The sequence below is a fragment of the Ostrinia furnacalis genome, unplaced genomic scaffold, assembly GCF_004193835.3.
Source record: "Ostrinia furnacalis isolate ACB-3 unplaced genomic scaffold, ASM419383v2 OfSCF4153, whole genome shotgun sequence".
Classification (NCBI taxonomy): Eukaryota; Metazoa; Arthropoda; class Insecta; order Lepidoptera; family Crambidae; genus Ostrinia; species Ostrinia furnacalis.
Genome location: NW_021134392.1, coordinates 20,435 through 48,133, shown reverse-complemented (window position 1 = coordinate 48,133; position 27,699 = coordinate 20,435). Strand labels below are relative to the sequence as shown.

The following is a 27,699-nucleotide window of genomic DNA, read 5'->3' as shown; positions in this document are numbered from 1 at the left end:
GATCCTCATTACCTATGTAATTAATTATAATTAAATAGGTAATTATGAAATGATACCCCTGGCAGACCTTACCAATAGATAACACTAACGTCGGCTTACGGATTTTGATGAAACTAGAATCACAGATGAGAGAGTATTAGATTGTTATAGAATTTTAATAGCTTTAAGATTAATTTTATATTTATTTTTGGGAAACATACAGTTCGTATAACATGACGTAGTTGAGTACCTAGCCTATTTTATATCAAACTAACTAGGTACTATTCCCAACCCTCTTTCCCACCGCTGCAACTCCTGTGTAGCCTGAGCCCCGATTACGGTAACTTTTAACGTTTACAATCCAGACGCGTTTCTGATTCTGCAATACGATTGGTCAAAACAGCTGACGTACGCTGTTGAACGACCAATCGTATCGCAGAATCGAGAAGCGTGTCTGGATTGTTGACGTTAAAAATTACCGTAATCGGGGCTCAGGATCTACAGATTGACCGCCAATAAAAACCCAATCAGTGAAGGTCAAGTTTGTCCCGGGGGAAAGTCAGAGCATAGCTTACCTCCATCCGCGTCATATCGAATTAAAAATGATCGAACGTTTAAAACATTTTTAGGAAGGTGGAGGTAAGGATTCCTTGTTGACTAATGGTAACCCAGTAAAAAAAAAAATGTGTTTGTAAATTATGTTTTATTTACATTAATCATATTTTATGAAATTTAATTAAAACCTCTTCATTTTCGATCATTTTTTTTCGATATGGCAGAAGTAGGCCCATAATTAGGTATATTCAAGTCATAAAAGAAAACCACGGAAAATAAACCATTTCGAAGTCCGATGTAAAAGGTTGATGACCACTGAAATACGCGTAGCACGCATGCGTCGCTTACCTTACCTAATAAGAGCTAAACTTGCACCTTGCAAGGATGACATATAGGTATAGTTTGTCCCTTATCCCTATCGACTCACCGCTCTAATCCATATCTGTGACCCACCCAATGGAATGGAATGATCAACAGCAAACTGTTGTTGCAAAACCGTAAAAAATTAACGGTTTTTTATATTCCGTTACATTTCTAGCAGTAAAAAAACAGTTTTGAAGTAGAACCCCACTCTACGCCCTTTTCACCCTTTTTCGCGATGGAAATTATGTTTACCGCAGAAAAATATACACAGAATTTCATAGATTTATTTATATTTCTCTAAAATTTTACATTCACGCACATACACACAGTAAATGTCATTTCGAAACAATTTTCAGTCTGTTCCAAATACAAAAAAAAAATACAAAATGGCACTACCATACCACTACTACAATGATAATAATAGGGAACAGCAATTTTCTAGATCTTCAAATTTACAATAATGATTCAACCATTTCCAAATGTAAAATTTTTGACCTTATGATACTTACGAGTAAGGGAATAAAAATAATATAATAAATCAAAATGAAAATATTTATTATAGAAAATAATACTTGACTGAACGTCAAAAATTGTAAATCTACATACTGTATTGAATCAATTCTTAGTATAAATCAAGAGATTACAAAATACCTATTAGAATAAATCTACAAAAAAGAATCTTACAAATTATTTCTTAAAGTTGTACGTGTCTAGGGAGAGCTAAGTCTGACCAACATTTAATCATGCAAGAACTTTTGTAACATCAAATAAATGCCATTAAATCACACAGATACACTTCTTCTTATATAACTAGGTATGTTGTGTATTATATTCTGAATCTTTTCTCACATGAGTAAAGTTTGGATAGACAATCTTGGTTGAGAATTTTGTAGTGTCAAGATAACCCCTTGTGTTATTATCAGTGTTTAAACTGCTTCGTGCCAACTTTTACATAAATGTAAACATCTACAACCAAATTAATGTGGTTATAAAAACAGTAAGAGTTATCATGACAAACAAATTACACTAAAATGTGTGTAATGTGTCAGAAAATAAAACACATTTTACTGGTCAGAGCCTTCATCTTCTTCATCATCCTCTTGTTCTTCGTCCGAAGAGGCTGCATCCTTCTTGGGGGGCGCGGCGTCCTTGCGCGGTCTGCCGCGGCCTCTGCCTTCAACAGGTGCGCTCTGTGAAAAAAAATACAGTAAAACACTGAACATTCAAATAAAATGTTCGAAACATTATTCAGATCTAATTGTAGTATCAGTAGTACCTTTGCCTTGGATGCAGCTTTTTTCTTAGAACCCTTAGGTCTGCCTCGCCCTCTTTTCGCTACCGGTGCCTGCTCATCATCAGATGACTTCGTAGATTCCTTGACCTTAGCAGGTGCTGGTGTTCGGCCTCGCTTTTTAGTATCTCCTTTAGCTTCCTGAAGAAAAAAAATTCAACATGAATTTAATATTTAATTCATTACAACTAATCAATAACAGTATTGTTTTACATGTAAATACATACAGCTTGTGTTCCATTTGGTTTAGGTCTTCCACGCCCCTTCTTCTCAACAGTTGTTGATCCATCATCAGACATTTCAGTCAGTTATTATTATCTAATTAGGAAAAATCTGAAAAAGAATTTTATTTTTATGTCCATGTAAGTGAAAGTATGTACCTACTACTGCTATGTACATTCAAACACAACTCCTTTACTGATTAATATCAGAGTACATAAAGTACAGTATGAACAAGAAATGATGCTTCAGGAAGTGGACTTTATATAAAAACAAATATGTAAAAAAACGAACAGAGCAGCAACTACATAATTAAAGCTGCATAAATTCAGTCACGTATTTATTCATTGCGCAGCAAGCACTTACAAAGAAAAGAATGAAGGAAATGTCAACAACCGCGTAAAGACGCCAAGCCACAGGGTAAACTAATTATGGAGTTTAGTGGTAAAGTCAGTAATGTAACGAAAATATTGTCATACACAAATTATCCAATTCACTTGATTCCTAAATTTCACAGCAAAAACATCAACACCCTGGCTTATTGATGACTATCAAGAGAAGTAATTTTACGAGGAGGGACCAAGCCAATATAATGGAGTCCGCTTAGATTAGAGTAAATACGAATAGTTAACGCGTATTGGATTCACTTTTATAATGATTAAAACTGACTGAACGATGGCAAAAATATATGAAATAATTATATTGATTAACACTGGTTTTAGTTAGAATAAAATTAATACTCACAAATTGTTTACAGCGGCGTACGCTATCGCTATGTCCAAAGAAATTATTATGGCGGGTGGCGGCGGGCGGCTAAACGAACAAGCGTTGTTTGGCGTCTTTGTAGAGGGCGCCAAGAGTCAAGTGTAACAAAGTGCAAAATGTATGTAGAGCTAAATAGAGTTAATTGCTAGTGATAAATTAAGGGAAATAATAGTTTTTAGTAGCAAATATTTAGTAAATTTAGTTGGTTTTTTAAATTAAGTCTCTAAATAATATATTTTTTAACTAATGTACCTGTTTCAAACTTTGGCGCCTATCCATCGCATCTTAGAATTGCCATTTTCAAAATAAAAAACTGACACCACTCTATTGTTACATTAAAATTTAATTATACATTTTTAATGTTGAAATCAAAATTTCTCAAAATAAAACTGATTAAAATAGTTAACGTGAGACAGAACGAACCAAATATACATAAACAACATTATAAAAATAAGCAATCAAAATAACTCTATTTTTTGCAAAGAAAAAGTAAAATGTCGCTGTCAAACGAAATATAAAACAAACAAAAAAGAACTAGGACGAACGAACAAAAAATTAATTAATAAAATCTAAAATCCTCATCAAACAGAAACAAAATTGCTGATCCATTTAAAAATAAAAAGGTTGCGCTACGTTGTAGTGTTGCGAGTACGTACTTGTATCTAGTGATTGTACTTCATGAACAAAATGAAATGTAAACTTAATCATCAAAGTTCAAGAAAATGTAGAACCATTTTTAGGTTATGGATTGATTCAGGTATTATACCACCATCGCTTAATTATGTTTGATTCGTTTATAAAACATACCTATCTAACTAATGATGAATCGACCTGTAGAACCAAATAAAGAAGACTGTTGCAATAGTGGATGTAATCCATGTATATTCGACGTTTATGAAAAACAATTGTTATTGTTTAAGAAATATCAAGAAGGTGACAATATTTCAGAATCACTTTTGGTCAATGCTATATCTCAATTAAATTATACTCAGTTTAAGCTTGTGGATAATACTGAATTATGCGAAGCTCACAAACGCCTTAGTTTTAAACTATCATCGCCCGAAAATAATTTTAAGGTTGTATGGAAACCTGGGGACCACTTTCTTTTTAAATATACAGAAGAAGAAAATCCTTCATGTACTCGAGCTTTCACTCCTCTAAAAGAAAAAAATAATACTGAAATAGATTTTTTTATTATAGTTAAAAGGTATGACAAAGGAGTGGTTTCAAATTATCTCTACAATTTAAAACCAGGACAAGAAACTCTATGGCGTGGTCCATACGGTGCCTATGAGATCATACAAAATAAGTTTAACAGAATTTTTATGATAGCTCAAGGTACTGGTATAACACCATTTATGTCTATCATAGAAAATATTATAGAAAACGAAGATGATATGACCAAACTCATTTTATTATATTGTTGTCACAACGTTAATTCAATTCCATTGAGAAATGAATTGTATTCCATGAAATGCTATTGGAATTTTAGTTATACGATTTTCTTGGGTGAAAGTAATTATAATGAAATTTACAAGTACCAAGAACCTATAATAAATCATAAATTGAGGCCAGATGACTTTCTTCAATTTGTTCCTTTTAGTGAGAATGATCAGTTTCTCTTGTGTGGATCCACAAATTTTATGGACTATTATAAGTTGTGGTTAAAAACTCAAGAAGTGAATAATGTGTTTATATTTTGACTTTTTACGTTTCATTTATTTATTATTGTACTATGAACAACTCACAATCTCGTCAAGCTGCCCTCCCTTGCCCCCCTGGGCACGCACATGAGAGAAGAAAACACCATAATGTGAATCAAAGAACAATATCGATTGAGAAGAGCTATATTTTAGAAGAATTGGAAAGACAGTAATTAAATGAATTTAGTATACTTTTGTTTATTTTTTCCATCTTCAACAAATCCATTTTCCCAATTGGCTTTTTATAGATTTCAATCACCGCACCGTCTTTTGAATTAATCAACGGAGTGTAAATTAAAAATTTATTGTAAGTATTATTTAGCAAGATGGCAATGGGAATCTAAACTAAAAATAATATTTTTATCATTAAAATCGAGAAACGCCGTGAATATTTTTAAAGACGATGAAGTCGAAGAATATTTAAAAAATTTTTAGACTCGAATTTGTGGAAAATCAAATATCCTAATAAACATGTCAATACGCGTTTCGGTCAGAAGTTTAGTAATCATTAATGGAAATTACGACTATCAATAGGTGTAAAATTCGTCTCAATGAAATAATTCAAAACTCCCGCGACCACGAGTGCGCGACTTCAAGCATAGACCAAAAACAGCAGCAGAGCTTAAGTGGAACGGTATCATAACCCGTGATGTTAACGATATTTTCACAAAATTCTGAAGGAATATTCGCAGGTTTTAGGGATTAGCTTTAATTCAACAAAGTAGGCATACATATTTGCAATTATTTTTCTGAGAAAACTTAAAAAAAAAACACTTTTTATTTTCACATTATAATTATTTGCAGTGGCAACACAATTTCAGTCGGTATGGATTTTTTCGCGCCGGCGCGAAACGTGTGCAAGATTTCTATGAACCCAATTTCCTGAAATTGATTTACAATATTTTTTACATTTTGTAACAAATATGATTATACATGTAATTATCTTACATAAATATCATGTTTGTCGGAGAGAATAAATGTGTGATGATGATAATTACGTAAAGTTCGTCTATGATAGGAAATATAAATGTTTTAAGTGTATAGTGTCGTCCAAATTACGTTTGTAAAATGGGCTCTATCGTGCTAAAAAGTTTATCTATCCTTTTGGGGGTGTTCTTCATATTCGTCGGTATAACAAAGTTGACTCCATTTATATCAAAGGAATTACACAAAGACTTAGTAAGTATAAAATATTTTTAATGTTTACAATAATTTTATTAGTTATTGAAAGGTCGCTAGGTGCATGCATCGAGTTTTTTTGTTGCGGAGCAATGTAGCTTGCTATTTTAGTACTTGGCGTGGCGCCTAATACCACCGCGGAGTCGCCTCGTTGCGACAGTGAGACGCGACGCGACTCCCCTGCGAGGCTACGGGCAACAGTGGTGCCCGCTAGCCTTCAGCAAACACAACGCAATGATTGATACCCTTTCGCCCCAGCCTGCATCTGATCAAAAGCTGAAGGATATAAAAATAACCCTTGACCCTACGTTAAAATTACTTTTGTTTTATGGACCGTGATTTTACTGAATATTTAATTTTCTTGGTCGCAGAAAGTAAATTCGAATGCTACCGCTCACGTTATTGACAGCTCTTTAACAGTTCGAAATTAGATTTGAATTTGTGTTCCATTTTTTTTTTTGTTATTTCTTTAATTAGAGCGTGTTTTATTTTGTTTGACTCGGGCGCGCGTATCCCTACAGAAGGGTGCGCGACAAGATAATTTACCTACTACCACTGACATTGTTGAGGCACAGATGTTGAGGTAATCGCTAGCGATTAGCTTTCGCGTACGAGTACGACACGCACGGACCCGCGCCCACCCGGTGGCAAAGAAATTGATTTATTTCCGACAAGGAACGACGACGGAGGGCCGTCACATTAGTTTACAAAATCAACTTCTTTTTTGGAGCTGTAAAGAAAAACCTTACTTTGCTAAAAAAAACTTTTTTTACTTTCGGAGTCGCCTTGAAGAAGAGGGAATAGTAACCCTGAGCCAGAGTCCGAGAGGTGATTTACATAATATGGATGGATCACCATTTTATCATAAACTACACACACCGGCAGATTTAGCGGAACGCAAAAAAAAGTATGAAAATAAGGAAAATTACTACTGATCTATGAAATATTTATTATACAAAATAAAGAGATAATTAAAATAAAATAAAATAACATATATTTTTTAAATATTTAGTCGTTTTTATTTAATAAAAAATCATCGAAACGAAATTTCAATTTTTCAGTTTTGAACAAAAATTAGAAATTGTGGCCAGATTAAAAATTAGGGTAGCTTATCACTATCCAAATGAATGAATTAATGATGGGTATTTCCCCCTCTTGCTCTGATGATGGTTTCCATTCATCTGAGCATGCTGCAGTTAATGATATGAAGGGTATTTTGGGGCAATGTCTGCCATTCCTCTAGTAACGCGTTTCTCAACACCACCGGTGGTATTCTGAGTTTAACACATCTTTTAAGAAAGTCCAAGACATGCTCTATAGGATTCTTGTCTAGGGATCTTGCCAGCCACTGCATCATGGGTATATCCAAATGGTTTAGATGTGCCTGTACTGAGCGAGCACTGTGAAAACGAACATTATCGTGAATTAAACTAAAGGAGTCCACAATAAATGGAGTAAATGGCACATCATGTTCTTCTAAAATGTTCCTAGTGTACCATTCAGAAGTCGTATTTCCTCCATCACCCACCACTAACTCCGTGCGAGCTCCCAAAAAAATCCTTCCCCACACCAGAATTAAGCTACCTCCATAAACCACGATATTTTCAAAATTAAGACTAAATGTTACGTTCTCTTTGTGTCTCCATATTCGCTATCTTCCATCGATCTGGTTTAAGAGAACTCTGCACTCATAAGTGAAGAGATCATGCCTCCAGTCGTTCAAGACCCAATCACGATATTCACGTGAAAAGTTCAATATGTTTTTTCGGTGCTGTGTCACAAGTTGGAGCTTTCTCGGGTATGCACGACCCTATACCAACTTCAGTAAATCTCCTGTGAACTGTGGGCTCAGTCACTCTTACTCCTCGAGTGTCTTTAAGGTTATTTCTGGCTTGAACAGCAGGTAACCGCGACTTTCTGAAAACTCGAAGTTGTAAAAAACGGTCATCCCGTCGCGAAGTACGCCTTTTTCTGACTTGAACCCTCCTCCTAACGACAGAAATGATCAATCTGTACCGTTGGTTACTGCCATGGGTGGTCGATACTGATCAACGACGTCTTACGGCAGCCGATTTGTATGCATGGCCGTTACTTCTCATTTCATCTGCCTTAATGATTTCTGACGGTGCTAAGCTGGGCATAATAAACCCTTATAAGTAACTGAATGCTTACACAACAAAATTCTCAGAAAAAAACATCTTTCACGTAAAAGAAATCCAAATTAGCAAAAGCTTCATTCAATTCAAAACACTCAACGAAACTGTTGATGGGGTAATTTAAACAAAATAATTAAAAAAATATACTGTTGGCAATTATTTTTTTCATATTTAGAATTAAATTAAAAAATAATGTCATAATTAGGCATTTTTTTCCTAAAATAATGATGATATTGATGCTTTTTTTTCCGTTCCTCTAAATCTGCCGGTGTGTGTAGCTGACTCGGCGAACTTTTAAATAAATTAAACAAACAAATAAATTGAACGTTTAAATTTTAAATATTGGAAACTAATTCCTAGGTAATTCATTATGATACCTAAGTACGCATTAGGAAATTATTCTTCAGGAGCGCGAATGAATTATAATTTATTGCGAGTTGCGGAAAAAAATTTGAAAAAAGAACAATCTGGAAATGATTCGGAGGGGCTATATCCAGCAGTGCATGTCATATCATAGGACTCCTATGAGTCATAGGCTATGACTAATGTGGATAAAAAAAGAACATCATAAATAACAAACTAAATAAATTTCAATAGCGTGCCCGAATCAAACCTAGTACCTTAGGCTATAAACAATTAGGCCAGCCGAATAGTAAATGTAACAAAGTAACGAGCTTTACATGACTTTTATGTGTGCCAAGACTGCCAATTTAAAAGCGTAGAGGAAACGCGTACTAGTATTATGATTCTATACGATCAGAGGTTCTGAAAACCAACAAAATAGAACAGAGATGGAATAATAGATCATGTTCTAATAATTTGCAATCCATGGAGCATTTTGAGCCTGCTTAATTTAGCACTCTATTAATTTTCGTAAGCCATTAACTTCAAAATGCAAGTAAATGAAGAATGTTAACTGTGTTGTCCATATTTCAGAGAAAAGAATATGTAAGATATGCCAAAGTGTTTCCTCTAACGGAGACGCTGGACTTCAAGTTGCCGTCAAAATGGTACCGGAGGACAGTGGGCGCTCTCGAGATAATTTTTGGATTAATTCTAGCAATCATTCCCAGCCGTAAGTATAAATTTAAATTAATGCCTTACATCAGATTATTTAAATATTTTTACTCTATTTTTTTTTCAATATTACAGGGTGAAAGCGATAAGTGATCTCACTCGATTATTTCTAAACTATACAAGATATCGAAAAACTGCTTATTGATCCTGAAAGTGCTTCACGAGCTCTTTTAAACGGTATTAATAATAGATGACAAGAAATTAGATCTATCCGAAAATTCGATGTTTCCAGCTTCCATACTAAATGTATGCCATGCACACATTTTAGAAGTGTTAAAAAAATTAATTAAGTAATGAACTCTTAAAATAAACTCGTAAATTGCATTCTTATTTCAATTTATTCATGGAAAACATTGGTTTTAGGCTTTGCTTGCTATAATATTATCAAGAGATGAGTGACATGACTGAGGATGTACTAAATGTGTGGAAACTGAAAATATTGAATTTTTTGATAGACCCTGTTTAATCTGCAATTAATTATTGATACCGTTGGATAGAGCTCGTGAAGCACTTTCAGGATCAGTAACCAGTTTGTCGATATCTTGTATAGTTTTTAATGTTACGTGGATACATCCAATTTGTTTTGTAACCTATTATTGATACCGTTCGATAGAGCTCATAAAGCACTTTCAGGATCAGTAACCAGTTTTTGGATATCTTGTATGTATAGTTTAGAAATTAACGAGTGAGATCACTTATCGTTTCCACCCTGTATATACCCCTTATTCAAATTACTCCAAGTTAACCATTATATTGCTCTACCATTCTATAAAACAATCAGGTTATTGTTGTAGTACTTACCTACCTACTAATTGATGCGGGATTCAAACCCACAACCTTTGGGTTCCAAATTCGGAGCGTAAACCATGGGGCCAAAAGAACATTACAAATTCTAGTCATATACCCTTCTCTCAATACTCAATTGCTCACTGGATTACCTCTGAATTCTTGTATCAATCGGCAGCGGCTTACTTACGCCTATGCTGGACCATGTCTGTCAAATATCAATCAGTCTGCAGGTAGGTATTCCACAACTGTGTATTTCTTCCCATCGATATTAGGCAATGTTCACTTGTGTTTGTATTTCAATGTTTTAGACAAACTAAAGAATGCTGCGAACATAGGACTGGTGACGCTGATGATCCTGGCTGCTTACTCGCATATCATGGTGGGGGATCCATTCGACAGATGCGCACCAGCTCTGGTATTCTTCTTCATGCTAAGCGGAAGATTGGTCGTTTGGTAAATCTCATTTTATTTTCTTAATTTCTTTAATTTGTTTATCCAAAGTAGCTCAATTTCAAATGTATTTTTGTCTCTTCCATTTAAATCTTTCCTTTCCCAAACACTATCCGGGGCTTTTTAAGGCAAGAGTGAATAAGGACTTATAGGGCAGATATGTACCCCTTGGCAGCATCTCACTTCAGGTGCGATTGCGGTCAAACACCTGCCTTGTTCTGCATAAAAAAAATATTCTCAGTGATGTAGTTCTAAATAAGCATAATTCAAATCTGACAAAGCTTTTGGCAACAAACCTGACAAGTTATGTTATAAACAATTTACTGTTTTCGTGGGTAGATTTGACGTTAAAGTTGCGCTGAATTTTCTGTATGCTTATGTTTCACCCAACAACGTAACGTAACGATTGAAATATTGGCAATAATATGATAAACACGATTCAAGGACATCATTGAATTCTATGATTATTGATTTTACTAGCATAGATTGTAGGGTAAAGTGGGGCACAATGTTACACGGGGTACAATGTTACAATGCATAATTTTCTCCGTCCCTTTCTATTAGTTGTATGATGTTGGTATACACGTTTGTCAAGCTCATAAGAGCTGCTGAACTGAGCCGCTGAACATCATACAACTATAGAAAGGGACGGCGAAATATGCATTGTAACATTGTACCCCGTGTAACACTGTGCCCCACCTTACCCTAATATCTTCCCAAGGTCCTCAAATCCATAACACACAGGGTTAATGCTAAAAAATAGCCTCAAACTAAGTAAAGGTTGAATACGATTAGTGCTATGGCGACTAAATATAAATACTCGTAAATAGTGTCTTTAGATGACCCTTAAAACATGTTATGCTGCCACTGAAACTGAGGCAACTCATAATAAAATATTAAAATAAGTATGAATGCAATAAAATGGGTATTAATAAAAAATCGTAGGTGCGGAACTGCGGAATATAGAAGTCTCGATGTTGACTCAATGAAATCATTGAAAACTTAGTAGGATTAGGATGGATATCTTAAATGAATGAGGAATGTAAAGAATTTAAGATTAATACACCGACAATAAAGGTAATCCATCATTTTACCTTGACCAATTTCTTTACTATGTAAACAGTGGTTACGACATAAATTCAGTAGTATCTCGTGGTCGAACGCTGTTCTGGCTTACAGCCAGGAATCCGCGGTGAGTCGTCTACACTCTTGTCGCGCGAATAAAAGCGCACGGCTGATTTGGATATTACGAGCTATTCATTGCCGAAGTTTAATAGATTCGCTAACCGTGATTTTCATTGCCACTTTCAATTTTATTCAGGGTAGGTAGGACTCAATTAGAACTAAAAAACCTGACACCGAAATGGTGACTTGTTCAAGAGCAGTTGATGTAATATTTAAAATTTATTTTCATAGGTACCAGACCAGCCGCCGTGAAGAGCTGGAGAGAGCAGCTGCAACTCAGAACGGGAATGGGCTCAAAAGGGAATAATTTTAATAATATTATGTTACTATCGTTCTGTAGCTGGATATTTATTTAATTTTTCGTAGGAAAATATTTTGAATCGCACTTATTTACAATGTTGATTTATTTACTTTCATGTAAATATACAATATTGTCGCTGATGTCATGACAAAATATTTACACCTACTAACACAATGGCTAAAGACATGTTTCATACATGAAAAGTTATTTTTATTTAGTACTAATCAGCTGTATGTTGCAGCCAACATGAAATTAAACAGGGTTTTGAACTTTATTTAGTTAAATCCTTTTGAATTATTTTAAATTTATCCATCACCTTACTGTGATTATCCTAGTCAAATCATGTTAACTTCTTTCTAGTCAGTATGCGTAGTTCAAACTTGATTATAATGTCGAGCATCTGGTAAGCTATAATTAGAATACCACAAAAATACCATTTAGACACCAACTAGGCGTAGCCCGACCGGAGCGCGCGAATAAATATTTTGTACCCAAAGTGATATTAATTTAAGCGACTTGTGCTAGGTTCATTTTGTATAACTATGTAGACGTGGTGTCTAACGTAAATAATTTGTATTGTAGGTTTATAAGTAACTGCCACTGCTTAAAATAAATATGTGTACTAGTAATTTATCTATATTAATACTTATCACGACATTGGTCACTGAATATAAATATTGTTTGCTCAATAATAAAAATATAAAATTTATCATGACAATGCTTTTTAATTTATAGATTGAACAGATACTAGCGAATAAGCTTCTATTTATAATAAAGTAGGTAGACCATCAATGGCTTCCCCAAAATATTAGATTGCGATAACAAAGTGGTCAACATTATCCAAATCATAATTAAAATACCGTTTGCTACTTTTATTAAAATTAACTTTTGATGCAAGTATTTCATAAACGTCATGTAACAACTTCCGAATGAGGCTATTAATTCCGCAAAACACAGATGCGTGAAACTGTGTTTGCCTTTGTGTAATTTTTATCTCATTGTTTATGTGGTGTGTGAATTAATGTGTTTGCCGAATGTTGTGTGATGGTCATTGAATAAAATATGAGAGGTACATTTTATTATATTGTTTTATTTTAGTAATAATAATACATATAATTTAATCGATTTTTTACTTACAACATAAATATTTTCATTAAATATATTTATATCACAGCAAACCAGTATATTTTGTTGCAGCAGGTATGATTAATGTACTTATACTATTATAAATAAATAAAATAATAACATTATTTTCATACTTTTCTATTAATTTTGTGACGCCCACTAAAAACACATCATATTTCCATAAAAAAAATATAGATCTGTCTATCTTACTTAAATATAATAATAATAAATGAGTGTTTGCGTTTTTATACATAATATTATAAATAATGACTTATAAATAATAGAATAGATCTTTTTTAGGCCTATAATGGTTTGCTGTATGTAGAGTTTATAACACTTTTTCAGTCATATTTGCTTACATCTTTCTGGAACTTTTTAGATCTATGCAAGTTGAATAGTATTTACTGAGACTGATAGTTATACATATAAGCCTTAGTAAATTGAATGGGACCGAATGTAAGCCTTTTTTGCATGTCTGCATGGCGGTTACCATGCACAATATTTTAATAACTTCAAGCAACAAGAAAAGGCTGGTGTACTAACGGACAGTGTACATTACAGATAAACATTGAAATCTGCAACATATTTTACAAAAAATATTTAAATTTTAAAGTTTAGTGTAAATAATGCTTATGATACATTTAAATAATAATTAATTGATTACCAACCTGATCTTATAAATCTCACACTTTTAAGCAGGGTCTCGTCCTGTTTGGAGCAACTCCAGAGCATTCCTGAGGTTGCCGATTGCAGTTTTGACGTCGTCGTAGTTGAGAGCGCTGCTGGCCCACTTGCAGTACTTCTGAGCTTTAGCAATTTGGTCAGGAGTGAGCTGAGCTACAGCAGTTGAGTTGTCACCGTAGACGGTTGACGGCTGTTGCGGCTGCTGCGAGGGGTCATAGGGCACGAACCCCCCAGGGTTGGGATCAGGAGTGTATGGTACTGGTGGTAACTGAGAAGCAGCTCTCATAGCAGCGTTAGGGTCTGGTAGAGAATTGCTGAAGCTAGTAGGTATTGTGGGGAGGACAGTTGGAGGAGTAGCTGGTGTGACAGCTGTGAAGCCAGATACTTGAGGGGAATCGGAGGGAGCTTGCTGGCTGTCGCTGGTGGTATTCTGATCATTTTGGTCACCTTCGGTGGGCATTGGACCTATAAAATGAAATCGATTACATGCCAGAATATCAATATTAAAAACATCAATGCAATCAAGGGGATACCATGTATTTAAAAATTAAATTTGAAAACCGGCTTAGTGGATTTTTTTTGTAAAAATAATGTTTTGTTTGGACTTCAGATTATCAAAAAAGTACAATGTGCTGTCACTGCATATACCTGGAACAGGGGTCTCTCCATTTTTAAGGCAGTTGTGGATGTACGCAGCTTTCCATTTGGCATATTTCCTGTTTTGTGTCGCTTCATCTGTTAGATCTCCAAAAGTACACAGGACATCATATATCATTCCGGCAGTGTAAAATGCTTTGACAACATTCCTGAAAACCATAAATTATGTATTGTAGTAACTATAACATTCAATTAAAATATTTGAAACATGTTAAAGATTGACAAATCTCTTTTATTTTTTCATAACATTTTCTTGTGACCTTGTGTAACCTTTTAAGTTAAAGTAGGCTTATGGAATTCTTCTTATTGTAGAAATGTAAAATGCTTACTTTCCATAGTTCTGCTCTCTATCTTGTTTGTCTGCATATAAAAACAACTTCAATGCATAATTTTCCAGGTGTGCTTGTGCTGCCACTTCATTGGACACAGCTTCATTATCTTTGTGAGTAGTTTTTGCTTCCTCTAACCAGTCCATTATTGCTAACAGGATAAAGATACGAATTGTTAATGATATAAAATAAAATTTACTGTTCGATCAAAGACTAAGCTTTTGTACACTTACCCATTAGAACTTTCGTTTCCTCCGGTGTTTTCTTTGTAGTAATTTTCAAGCCAACTTGCAAAGCATGCAGTCTACACCAATAAGCCACAACTGGGTCTCTAGCATCATGTTCTGCAGCAGTCTTAAGATAGTGCTGAATGGATTTTAGACTAGGAGGACAATCCGGAATATTAACAGGCATTTTTGGATTTGTTATTCCCAAAATTTTCCTTTTAAACCTTCAGTTTCCCACGATTATGGCAAGGTATTTGAGGAGCTCGTAACTAGAAAAACACAAATACTATTATAAGCAGAGCAAAATTTGTTTTTTTGTGAAATTAGTAAACGAAAATACGACGAAGATGATGATCTAATTCAGTGACACTTGACAGCGATTGTCAATTATGAGTTTTGACATAAAGCACATTACTCACCATTGAGGATATTGATGATGATAGTGGAATCATTTGTAACCGATACGATCATTTTACGATCGCTTTCGATTTTTCTATTAGCATTCTTTTTCTTTCTAGATAAAATACGTTAAGATGCGTTAAAACAACAAAGAAATACAACTTGTATGAAAAATCACAGCAACGCAGACTCGGTAATGGATTAATATTTTTTATAGTCATGGTCGTGTCGTGTGTTGTGTGAACTTGTGTGTTGTGTGAACTTGTGTGTGATTCCGTGCACGTGGCGGCGTGTGCATTGCCGATCATGTCGTCTCGTTCTATCGCAAAGAATCACCATTTGATGACAGCGAGAGCAAAAACGGAAATGGATAGTTAACACTGTGGCCGTGTAGTACGATGACGGTACGAGACCGTTGCCAAGACTTGCCAAGAGTCCCTTCTCCTGTCCTCTATGGCTAAATTTATATTTTTTTGTTTGATGTCAATAATTTGTCAATTGTCAATGTCAGTTGCGACGGAGAGGTTTACGATGAATTTGAGTAACATTTTCATTATTTTGGGATAATACAATTAATCTGGGGAACAATTCAGTGAATTAGTGTGATAAAAATTTATACATATTGCTAAAATGCCATCAAAACAGAGAAAAATTGCCATGATGGGTTATAGATCCGTAGGTAAAGTACAACATCATTTACTCGCATTTGTGCGTCTTAATTTTTTAAGTTTGTGACGTCTCATTATTTAATATTACTTTCAGGGAAATCATCTCTAATCATACAGTTCGTTGAAGGTCAATTTGTGGATTCTTACGACCCAACTATAGAAAACAGTGAGTTTTGGTTTCTATTAATTCTTTGTAACACTGAAGTGGCCATGTGTTCTTTTAGGATTTCATGTTATTTCATAATAATTAGTAAATAAACAGTGTTTATAAACAGATAAGATTGTCATTTGAAATAATATTGTTAAGTTGTTAAGTAATAATTATTTTTAAGAAAATTTTCTTTGCCTTTTTTACCAAGTGTATATTATAGTCATAACATTGCAGCTGTCAGTTACTCATTCAAACCACATTATTTATCATTATAATATTAACTTACCTTCGTGTGTGATTGTTTAGGTTTCAAAATGTTATATTTTCAGCATTTACAAAATTCATCCGGTTAAATTCAACTGAATATGAGGTGAAGCTGGTGGACACTGCAGGCCAGGATGAATACAGCATATTTCCCCTACAGTACAGCATGGACTTTCATGGCTATGTCCTTGTATATTCTATCACTTCAAGCAAAAGTTTTCAAATAGTACAAATCATTTATGATAAGCTTCTGGATATGGTTGGAAAAATACAGTATGTATAAACATTTATCTTTGAATTTTCAGTTAAAAATTACTTGTAAATATAATCTTGAGACAGTTTCATTGACATTTAATTGATTTACTTTATAATGCATATTTTTTTTATCTTCTAGTGTACCCATAGTTTTAGTTGGAAACAAAACAGATCTTCATCTAGAAAGGAAAATCAGTACAGAAGAAGGGAAAAGACTGGCTGAAAAATGGAAAGCTGCTTTTGTGGAAACCAGTGCAAAACGAAATGAGGTAAGAATCTTTTTTTTTCTTTCTTATTGAAAACAATGATATTGTTCAGTAATGTTGAACTTTGTTATACTTATTACTGATGTAAAATAATTTATTATTTAATAGAAACAAGTATTATGAAAAAAAATTTGTTACTTGAAAAAATATCTTTCCTTTTCAGTCAGTCACGGATATGTTTCACGCAATATTGTCAGAGATAGAGAGATCTGATGGACATATACAAGCAAAAAACGGATGTGTTATTTCGTAAAAGAGCATAGGTTATGAACAATGTGCTTTTTACTTAAGCAAAAGTGAATTAGATCTAATGATTGTGTGCATAGCTATGATGATATCATAAATAAGTGCTTCTCCATTGGCGAATGTGATTAAGAATGTAATGCATTTTTTTCTAATGAAATGTGATGTCAGGCACAAAAGCTACTGTCATACCTTTACATACATTGTAAAAGTTGGAATGGCATAATTCAAATATCATTCAGTAGGTCACATTTGCCAATGTATGTATAGTCTGACCAAAATCATAAGGCCTGGGGATTAAAGTCAATATCCAATTAAATCTCCAAAACTTTCTTCCCTTTTCTATAGGATGTTGATTGTCATTTACTACAAAAATGTAAGACCTGTAAGACCTTGGTCAGGCTATAATGCATCTTCTGAGAAGCATTTTATTTAATATAAACTGTCAAATATTTTTACTATTGCTAAATAAGCCACGGCCAGTTCCAACTAAATTTAGAAATATACAACATAATTTCTAGCTTCAAAGTGATTTCCACAAAACTATTTACTAAGTCTGTGTTGTCATATTTATAATGTAAAATGGTGCAAATAAGATAGTTGTATGCTGATTTGGGAGATTTATATGAGACATAGCATCGCAAAGGTGGGGTATAAAATTTACTGATCCATACCTATATTATGTGGCCTAAAGAGATTTTTCATGTGTGTGATTGGTCTAATCCAAAAGTATAAGAAATAATAGACAATCCTAAACAAGAAGAAGGGTAAGGGACGTTTTTTGACAAAAACTAAAATTGCATTATTAGAACTTGAAAAATAATAATCCTAACCAGTAATTGAATCCTTAGAATTGGATTCTTATATCTAATGAGTAATGATTAATGTAATTACGCAGGTTGTTGTATTATCTTTTTACATAATCAAGGAGCTCAAGTCAGGTAGGGTCATTTATTTTTCAAAATATAATGATGCATATTTCTTTTTTAAATTCGCAGAATCGCCCAGTTATTTAACTGTTCGCTGTCTTTTCGGATTTGGCCAACACTCACACTTAAAAAATACTTTGATGATTTAATTTCACACAAAGCATTTCAAATATTTATGTAATAATAGCTAATCGTACTTTCTTATATGCCACTGGACCACTTGCTTTGTTGTCTTGCATTGGAGAAATCATTACATACATACAGTACAACAAGTTGCAATAACTTTCAGTTGGAATTATTTTTGTACATCTACCGATTAATTACATGATGTAAATGTATATTTTTATAACAAGTCCAATTCGTTTGTAATAATGTATATTTATTAGCTTTTAGTAATCAATAATAACGTAGCCATTATATTTTTAGTTTTGGAAATTACATAACCAAGATCATTAATTTATAGGTTGGGGAAAATATTTCTAAGCTACACAGTAGGATTCTCAGGCAAGAAAAGAACTTGGGTTTATTTGTAAAATGTGTAAATAGTATATTTTATGTGTGTACATATTTAAAAACAGGATATGTAGGTGTAATTCTTAGATTTTGCATTTAGTGTTGGTTATGTAATAGTTTTTTTTTACGATAGTGTTCAAGGGAATTTCAATTCTGTTTGGATATCTAAACTCGGCTGCACGTAAGCTGCGATGCAGAATATAGACAACATTGAAGAGCAGATAATCCTAGTTATGTTCAAGAAAATGTACCTACTCCTGAATGCCTAAGACGTAAGGTGCATAGTACATCGACTCGAGGTGTAATATGAATTACTGCGCGCAGTTTGTCGACTTGACTTGAAACATGCACTGTATGCATTCGGACCATATTTGCTGGATTACCTATCTGCTCTTCACTGAACGTCCACCTGCTTCTCTTCTTACGCTCAACCTTATTGTTGTATTCAAAGATAAAATGTTAAGCTATATGCCAAATAAGCTATTTTACCTATAATATCACTGAAACATGCGCGAACACAATGAATTTATATACTGCCAATAAAATAAAATAATATGTAATTGAAAAACGAAAAGCAGATGTAGTGATACGATACAGAACTGCACCAATGAAATAGAAGTTTCGAAGGTTAGTAAAATACATATAGGTCGGGATTTCAAACGCGTCCGTATTTTCGTATGTATCTTTTCCTTTCACTCGTAGCAAGGTTCTGGTATGAGCGACAGGGATAGATACAAATGGTGTAGGGGAGAGGGTGGCGCCCAACTGGTAGTCATACTTATTATGCTTTAGATTCAAAATTGTTTCAGTTTTAACTGATTGATGTTTTGAATTAGTTACTATAGATTTTTATGTTATTTATAAAACCTTGATGACGTAAATTCGTATGAATATTTACTTAAAGTTGATATTCGTTACAATATGTTCAAACAAAAGATAGTGTTGGTTCTTTCTTACAAAGTGTTCTCGTACTTAGTATTTAGTCGCGAATATACATAACATTTTTTTTATTTAGGTACTTGTATTTGGCATTGCCATTTAATAAACGACTAACCAAAACAATGTACACCACCTACACCTATTATAAAATATGTAGGTTGGTATTTCTGTAAGTATTCGCTTTGGTGTGTGGATGATAAGTTTGATAGCAATAAAATGTACAATATTTGTTTAAATAATACAATACACCCGCAGCTCCACAAATTTAGTTCCTGTGACTAGCAGAGAGGATTAACCATAAAACCGCATTACCTCTAAAATACCTACTTTCTTTTAAAAAGAACCTCGATATTTTCTCGGACATACATACCTATTACACCTACCTAATTTTTAGACGAATAACGCACATTATAGGAATATTGATGCTACATTTATGAAATTTATTTTATTTTTGTAACAATCCAAAATACTATGTAAGCACGTATGTAAGTGACTGCACTTGGTCGTGGTTAAAATTATTTTACTGTAGGTATCTACAGGGTGGAAACGATAAGTGATCTCACTCGATTATTTCTAAACTATACAAGATATCAAAAAACTAGTTACTGATCCTGAAAGTGCTTCATGAGCTCTATCAAACGGCATTAATAATATGTTACAGAATAAACTGGATCTATCCGAAAATTCAATGTTTCCAGCTTCCATACATTTGGTAAAGTCACATTATTTTAAAAACTACACATGATATCGTAAAACTGATTACTGATTCTAAAAGTGCTTCACAAGCTCTATCCAATGGTATCAATATTAGGTTACAGAATAAACTGGATCAATCAAAAATTCAATGTTTCCTTCTTCCATACATTTAGTACTACCACAGTCATGACACTCATCTCTTGACAATATTATAGCAAGTAAAGCCTAAAACCAATGTTTTCCATGAATAATTTTAAATAAGAATACAATTTACGAGTTTATTTTAAGAGTTTATTATTCAATGAAAAAAAATACACTTCTAATATTGTGTGTCTGGCATACATTTAGTATGGAAGCTGGAAACATTGAATTTTCAGATAGATCCAGTTTATTTTGTAACCTATTATTGGAACCGTTTGAAAGAGCTCATGAAGCACTTTCAGGATCAGTAACGAGTTTTTCAATATCTTGAATAGTTTAGAAATAATCGAGTGAGATCACTTAACGTTTCCACCCTGTATAATATAAAAATGAATCGCAAAATGTGTTGGTAAGCGCATAACTCAACAACGCTTGGACCAATTTTACCAATTCTTTTTTTTAATGTTCGTTGAAGTCCAAGGATGGTTTTTACGGCGAGAAAAACTCGAATAATTTCCGGGAAAACCCTAAAAACAGCCCTTTTTTAACGCGGGCGAAGCCGTGGGCGGAAAGCTAGTTAATTTATAAACCGTTCCATGCAACAAAGTTTTCTCCATCAATCCAGCACACGTGGTTCTGCAGTAAAATTATTGTACGCCTACGAATAATTTATGCCATTGATAGTCTTTATTAGTATTTTAGTAAGGTTGATAACCTCCTAAAACTTTTAATTGAAATAAAAAGACTCGTCTTTTATATTTTTTCCATTTATAGTCGTTACCTAGGTAACGGTCATACAACTTTATTCGGCGGTGTCGCAAGTTGTTGTGTTTGCGATAGAATATCCGATACAAGCCAACTACACTCGACATCAAATAAATTGCACCTCAGTAACATTTGTGACAGTTCTAATAACGAAATCGTTTAACGGACCCGGACCGAAGTAACTAGGATGGATTTTGTAATTCCACCTGAAGGGACTGTTGATAGAAATTTTTCTTAAAGAAAACATTTCTTTATTTTTATTAAAAAGAAAGATAACTGCATTCTAGGATTTTTATAATTGACCCTAACTATCGATGCAATAAAAGTCAGGATGTAATTTTAACAGATTTTAGTCGGTTTGATTCCCGTGTGTGAAGAACGATTTTTTGGAAATCTTTGAATGCAGTTCTTTCTTTTCAATCATAAAGAAATGTTTTCTTTGACTAAAATTTTTTATCTACAGTATCAAGAGTATTTTTCCTGCAGATGACATCACAAAATTCCATCCTGATTATTTAAAAATGGTAGTTTTCAATCATGTTATTATTTTAAATTTACTGACCTTTTGTGTGATATCTATGATATGCGTATTTCACGTGAGTCATTGCGGTTTACTCAATCACGTGCAGTCGAACCTTTGAACTCGATAATATGGGAATGATTTACATTTATTGGGTAAATAATAATATACAGTGTGAGTCACGTTAAAGTGTACATATGAAAATAGATGAAACTAGACCTATTTTTATCGACAAAAAAGAGGTCAAAATTTTTTTTAGATTTTTTTAAAAAAATTTATAGAATTTTTTTTCTTCCAATTACTTTTTGTAAGGAAAACGTAATAACTTTTAAACTAAGCGGTATATCCTGATAAAATAAAAACAGTAATAATGCTAAATAACAGGCAATACTAAAAAAATACATAAAATACACAAAAAATGCCAACAAATAATAAAAAATTATACTTTTTGAAAAAAATCTGCTTAAAAATTCGTATTTTTTTGGTTATTTGATAAATTTCTCCAAAAAATGCCCCTATAACAGATGGTTTTTATTACTTTTTATTATTCTCTATCGTATTACTTTTGTAAAACCAAAAATCGCATGTCTCTATCCCTATCACAACGTTTGCAATGATCGTTTGAACTAAGCCTCTCTGGGCGCGCCATTCAACGCTTCGTTAACAACGAAACTGAAAGTGACTCTAGATTTGTAATTTTGATAAAGACAAGTTAGATTTCAAATAAAAACAAAATATTTCAAAGTAAAATAAGCATTTTAGTTAAAATTAAAATTGTCTCTACCTGTAGCGGAGAAAAATGTGGTGGCAAGCCTTTGTTCAAACGATCATGGCAAATGTTGTGATAGGGATAGAGACATGCGATTTTTGGTTTTACAAAAGTAATACGATAGAGAATAATAAAAAGTAATAAAAACCATCTGTTATAGGGGCATTTTTTGGAGAAATTTATCAAATAACCAAAAAAATACGAATTTTTAAGCAGATTTTTTTCAAAAAGTATCATTTTTTTTTATTCGTTGGCATTTTTTGTGTATTTTATGTATTTTTTTAGTGTTGCCTGTTATTTAGCATTATTACTGTTTTTATTTTGTCAGGATATACCGCTTAGTTTAAAAGTTATTACGTTTTCTTTACAATAAGTAATTGGAAGAAAAAAAATTCTATAAAATTTTTTAAAAAAATCTCAAAAATTTTTTGACCTCTTTTTTGTCGATTAAAATAGGTCTAGTTTCATCTATTTTTATATGTACACTTTAACGTGACTCACACTGTATTTGTAGTGTGATTCGTTATTATTACTTGCCCAAATAGAGTATTGATTTTTACATGAGCATATGAGTTTGCGTTGGATTCTAATGTAAATAATTGTGAATGTGATATATTCTTACTCTATCCCTTTACTGTATTTTATTTCATTTCTGGTGTTATGTGCAACTAGGTAAATATTGTTAGCTACTTTTTCAAAAACCTTATAAACGTATGGACTCCATTACTTTTTTTGTAAATAGTTTCTACTATAACACACCCTGTTCTAAGGCGCACTACTTTCCTCATGGACTAGGTAAAACTTTCGCTAAAAGCTAGTCCTCTCCTTACCGTTTTATCCGACTATTTTTTATCTTTTTTTTATTTATGAACTGGGTAAAATATATATTTTCATTATTTGTACAGTAACGTGGTATAACTAATATGCACTTGTCACGCGTTCGTTCAAGCAAATTACATAACAATTAATTATGTAATATTCTGTAAAATTTGTAGATTTTTTAAACAAAATGCGTGTATACGGCCTTACATTTGTTAACTAGAATGGTCGATGACTCATCAAGGTAAAATTACTGTGGGCATCTTAAGTAATGGTAATAGGTGTGATAATGGCACAAAAAAAGTATAGTGTGATGTGCTGTAAACTGACAAAAAAATCATTACAAAACTGCTGTTTCATTGTGTATTTTGGATGTTTTATTTTTTATGCCTCTTACCAGAACTTGTATGTCTTGCACAGGAATGTGCATTTAAAAATAATGCTATGCCAAGTCGGGGTTTTTCTGGAGTTTTGTAATACACGAGTACAAAACTTTTCACCGTGTTTTATTTTATAATAGCTTACACTTTTTCTTTAAAATAATTTATTTGCTTGTAAACGTGGTCAGTAACAATGGGTAAATAGGTAATAGGTAGGTCTTATTAATTATATCAGTACCTAAGCTTCCACGCAGACCACAGATTTTTAGTCGACTGATAGTTGGGTCGGGCTGTTATTCATCAGTATGAAGGAAGATGTATGGAAGTGCGCACACCACACCGATTTGGTATCGGCCGATTCCTCATACAAATTGGAAGCAGACTCAACTATCGGCCGATTAAAAGTAACATAGTGTACCGAATTTACAATCTCAAATTAAAACCCCGGCTCTGCAACCGCTTTTAGGTTCATTTATAGCTCGATCAAAGTAAGTAATTATTAATTATGTTAAGTTGTGTACCTACTTTATTTGTAAATATTAAATTAAAATATAGCTTCTGATATATAACTTGTTTCTTTTGCCACCCACATAAATAGTTAAAAACGATTTTTTAAATTAATTTATTATTCGCTTGTTTAACAGCTCATCGAAGTTCAATAGGTTACAAAAAATAGAACTTACCTTATGAGATTTTCTTCTGCTGTCCAGCTTATTATCTGAAAAGTTTCAGTGTTAGTAGGTAATTATAGTTAAGCAGCAGTACGCAGCAGCCATAATTATAACTAAAATACTGTGCACTTTTTTTTTTTTTTTTTTTTTTTTTTTTTTTTTTTTTTTTTTTTTTTTTTTTTTTTTTTTTTTTTTTTTTTTTTTTTTTTTTTTATGGCAATCCGCGCAGTATGCGCCGTGCCAGAGTCGAGTAAAACGGGGAAACGGGGAGATTAAAATATTTTCGGCAACGGATTTAAATTTAGGAAATTAGGATCAGGAGAGGACATAGGATATAGGTAACTACTACTAGTACTAAATACATAACGACTAAAATATTAAATACAAGAACAACAGGTTTATATCTTAATACTATTGAAATTTAAGTATGAAATAATACATTTATATACATTTATACAGTTTAAGTATAGTAGACATACTATAGAGGTTGGGAACGGAATATGGAGAGAGATTAATGAGTTCAGGAGGACATTTCGGTTACTGTAACGAGGACAAGTGAAGAGAATATGATTGAGATCCTCGACCTCTATCCCACACTCACACATTTCGTCATTAATAATGCGTAGTTTATATAGATGAGCACGTGTGCAAGTATGTCCTAAACGCATTCTTGTAATGATGGATGTTTCCATCTTGTTAAATTTAGTTTTGAAGAACCATGGCTTCAACGGAATTGTTGGTTGAATTTTAAAAAATGTTCTCCCTTTAGTTACACTACTATCCTCCCATTCTTCTTGCCATTTCTGTATATATTGTAGTTTAGGTAACGTCACTAAGTCGTGAGAATAATTCAGATAGGGGAACAAGTCTCCACAATGCACTGCCTCATTTGCTAGCCGATCAGATATTTCATTTCCCCTGATGTTTCTGTGACTGGGAATCCAAGCAAAATGTACAGTAAGTCCTTTCAAAAATGCGTAATATTTTTAATTTTATTATGTTTTTTTGCTGCCGGACTTGGGGGGGATTCCGAAATGGTAGGTGTAGGGGGCAGATCGCAGGCACAATCATTTTCCTTTACTTCTTGTCCAATATGTTTCCTTTTACGTTTGTTACAATTTTTACATTTGTGAACTCTGCAGCGTTTTCTAGCTGTAGTTGCAGGAGAACCATCCGTGTCCATAGCTGACTCATTGGAAATAGCCACCATTGGGCCTAAAAGGGGAGCAAAAGTATTCGCATCTACAGGGATAGTCACAAAGTGGCCCGCCGGGGGAGCCTCCCCCGGGTCAGGCGGCTCGTTCATCTTGACGACTAAATAGTTTTAAAGACTTACCAATATACAGCAATTATACACTAACTACACAATATATAAATAATCAAGTAAATATAAACACTAATTACACCTCTTCTGATCACTACAACAGATAAATTTTAATTTTAAAGCTAAGAGAAACAAAAACGCGCCCGACCAGTTTAACGTTTCCCGCGCTTTTTTTCTACTGTGCACTTCTTTCTTGGCAAACGTATAGTTTTAAAACTTTTCCCGCCAGTTACTACTTCTAAATTAAAAAAAAAATGTTGCAACTTAGGGCCATGGAGGTATAATACCTCCATGCTTAGGGCGCAGTGAAAAAAACTTATGGCCAAAGTGCGCGATGGCGATCCTACTTGATCCTACAGATCGCCATCATCGCCATCGCCATCGCCCACGCAGACTATAACGCGTTGGTTTGGCCGAAACTTTGTAAAATCAGCATTTATAGTACCTAGCCTAGCATACCAACTCGACTCAGGTCGACTTCAGAAAAAAAAAAATCTTGACTGGTTCTCACCAACTTTTGATTTTGGGGAATGTTTGATAATATTTAGGAATATTAATATAACATAACGTGATCTGTGATTATAACACTATATTCCATGCACTAACGCCAAAAAAGATAAAATGTCTATTTGACGTTACACATGTCAACACACACAACAACTTTTTATTGTGAAAATGGCGACTACCGGGGTTGGTTTTCGATGGTTAGATATATTAGAAAAGGAATTCGATAAAGCATGTGTCGAACTCGAAACGTCTTTAAGTAAGTATAATTTTCAATGAGTCAGTTATTGGTATACCATAACCGTAACCTTACTCTCCACTGATCATTTTTCGCTTGCACCAAGATTGTCGATTTATTTCCTTTCAAATCAATCAAATCAAATTGTTTATGTAATTTATCTATAGAAACGTTTAATCTAAAGCGATTTGCACACATTTATAATTATTAACAGCAGGAGAAGACCAGCCTTCTTCAAGCATACGATGGTACATTATGTATCATGTTTTAGCAATTTTATTGTTTCTATATTTCTTTCTTTTGTTATTACTATGACTCAATTGATTATTATTTTGTAAGGAATTAACTACACTAAAGAAAGACACCTTAACGCCAATGTTTATTGAAATTTATATGACTAAAAGGATTATTAGTAATCCTTGGAGTACAAAACTGTTAATGTTATTTACCGACATTTCTCCTATTAGTTAGTTAGTTTTGTAAGCTATCAAAGTGAATCAAGATAACTTGACTTTACAAGCGTTTTAGTTGAGTGCCAAAAACCAGACGGTTCAAATAATATATAATGATTTTGGATATCAAGACTGTAAATCAATAAACCATGCTGAATATTGAATGTTCCAATTGGACTTTGTTCATTGGTTATTAACATGTTAAAAATTATTTAACTTTTATTAAATTTTCCCTGAGATAATATTATTATGAAATATAATGAATGTAATACAATATTATTAATAATTTCAGCGGATTTGGAGACGGAGGAGCCTGACATAGTGTTCTCAGCCCGGCAGAAGATAGCTACACTGAGCTCTTGCTTTGCACAACTCTCACACAAATCACTGACTATATTTCAGAATAGTGCCAAATTGGAGGTAAGTGTATAAGAATTTTACTTAAAATTAATGAACTTTGATTCTACCTATTTTCATTAATAGTATAATTTACTATACAATCTCCTGTATGGGTTGTGTGTCTTAACTTATAAAATAAAGGTATACAGCTTTAACAATACATATAGGATGTAAGAAAAGATCACTTAACCTTGTGTTATGTGATAACTTTTACTATTAAAAGCCCCAAATAATTAATTATAAATGGTCATTGAAGATGACTGGTACTACATGAAATGGTTATTTAAATAAAGTTAATGAACTTGTAAAATTATAGGTTTTAGAAGTTAAAACGTAATTAAAAATACTATGACTGGGAAC

General features: G+C 33.3%; 6 protein-coding genes across 7 annotated transcripts; 4 read left to right on the top strand and 2 right to left on the bottom strand.

Moving 5' to 3' along the window:
- Window positions 1–1,321: 1,321 nt before the first annotated feature.
- Hmga (high mobility group protein A) lies at window positions 1,322–3,258 on the bottom strand. Its single transcript, XM_028313155.1, has 4 exons — window positions 3,152–3,258; window positions 2,416–2,521; window positions 2,174–2,329; window positions 1,322–2,087 (listed from the first exon to the last, which is right to left on the bottom strand). Exons 2-4 carry the CDS (start codon window positions 2,485–2,487, stop codon window positions 1,962–1,964), a joined length of 354 nt encoding a protein of 117 aa, XP_028168956.1. The 5' UTR covers window positions 2,488–2,521; window positions 3,152–3,258; the 3' UTR covers window positions 1,322–1,961.
- A 418-nt stretch (window positions 3,259–3,676) lies between these two features.
- Window positions 3,677–5,066, top strand: LOC114358958 (NADH-cytochrome b5 reductase-like). Its single transcript, XM_028313152.1, has one exon. It carries the CDS (start codon window positions 3,991–3,993, stop codon window positions 4,873–4,875), a length of 885 nt encoding a protein of 294 aa, XP_028168953.1. The 5' UTR covers window positions 3,677–3,990; the 3' UTR covers window positions 4,876–5,066.
- A 265-nt stretch (window positions 5,067–5,331) lies between these two features.
- Window positions 5,332–13,091, top strand: LOC114358959 (transmembrane protein 35A). The gene is made up of 4 exons (XM_028313154.1): window positions 5,332–6,054; window positions 9,147–9,285; window positions 10,385–10,529; window positions 11,943–13,091. Exons 1-4 carry the CDS (start codon window positions 5,944–5,946, stop codon window positions 12,016–12,018), a joined length of 471 nt encoding a protein of 156 aa, XP_028168955.1. The 5' UTR covers window positions 5,332–5,943; the 3' UTR covers window positions 12,019–13,091.
- A 347-nt stretch (window positions 13,092–13,438) lies between these two features.
- Window positions 13,439–15,413, bottom strand: Vta1 (vesicle trafficking 1). 2 transcript variants are annotated; one of them, XM_028313151.1, is made up of 5 exons: window positions 15,041–15,413; window positions 14,808–14,958; window positions 14,470–14,627; window positions 13,806–14,286; window positions 13,439–13,712 (listed from the first exon to the last, which is right to left on the bottom strand). In XM_028313151.1, exons 1-4 carry the CDS (start codon window positions 15,219–15,221, stop codon window positions 13,829–13,831), a joined length of 948 nt encoding a protein of 315 aa, XP_028168952.1. In that variant the 5' UTR covers window positions 15,222–15,413; the 3' UTR covers window positions 13,439–13,712; window positions 13,806–13,828. The 2 variants fall into 2 exon arrangements, with proteins under 2 accessions (XP_028168952.1, XP_028168951.1); XM_028313150.1 differs by having other exon boundaries at window positions 13,439–14,286.
- Window positions 15,414–15,921: 508 nt separating this feature from the next.
- On the top strand, window positions 15,922–19,231 carry Rheb (Ras homolog enriched in brain). Its single transcript, XM_028313098.1, has 5 exons — window positions 15,922–16,112; window positions 16,196–16,267; window positions 16,582–16,789; window positions 16,911–17,040; window positions 17,201–19,231. Exons 1-5 carry the CDS (start codon window positions 16,064–16,066, stop codon window positions 17,288–17,290), a joined length of 549 nt encoding a protein of 182 aa, XP_028168899.1. The 5' UTR covers window positions 15,922–16,063; the 3' UTR covers window positions 17,291–19,231.
- A 7,167-nt stretch (window positions 19,232–26,398) lies between these two features.
- Window positions 26,399–27,676, top strand: LOC114358916 (Golgi-associated PDZ and coiled-coil motif-containing protein-like). The gene is made up of 3 exons (XM_028313088.1): window positions 26,399–26,509; window positions 27,233–27,360; window positions 27,656–27,676. The coding sequence occupies exons 1-3, from the start codon at window positions 26,422–26,424 to the stop codon at window positions 27,674–27,676; spliced, it is 237 nt and encodes a 78-aa protein (XP_028168889.1). The 5' UTR covers window positions 26,399–26,421.
- The last annotated feature ends 23 nt before the right edge of the window (window positions 27,677–27,699 follow it).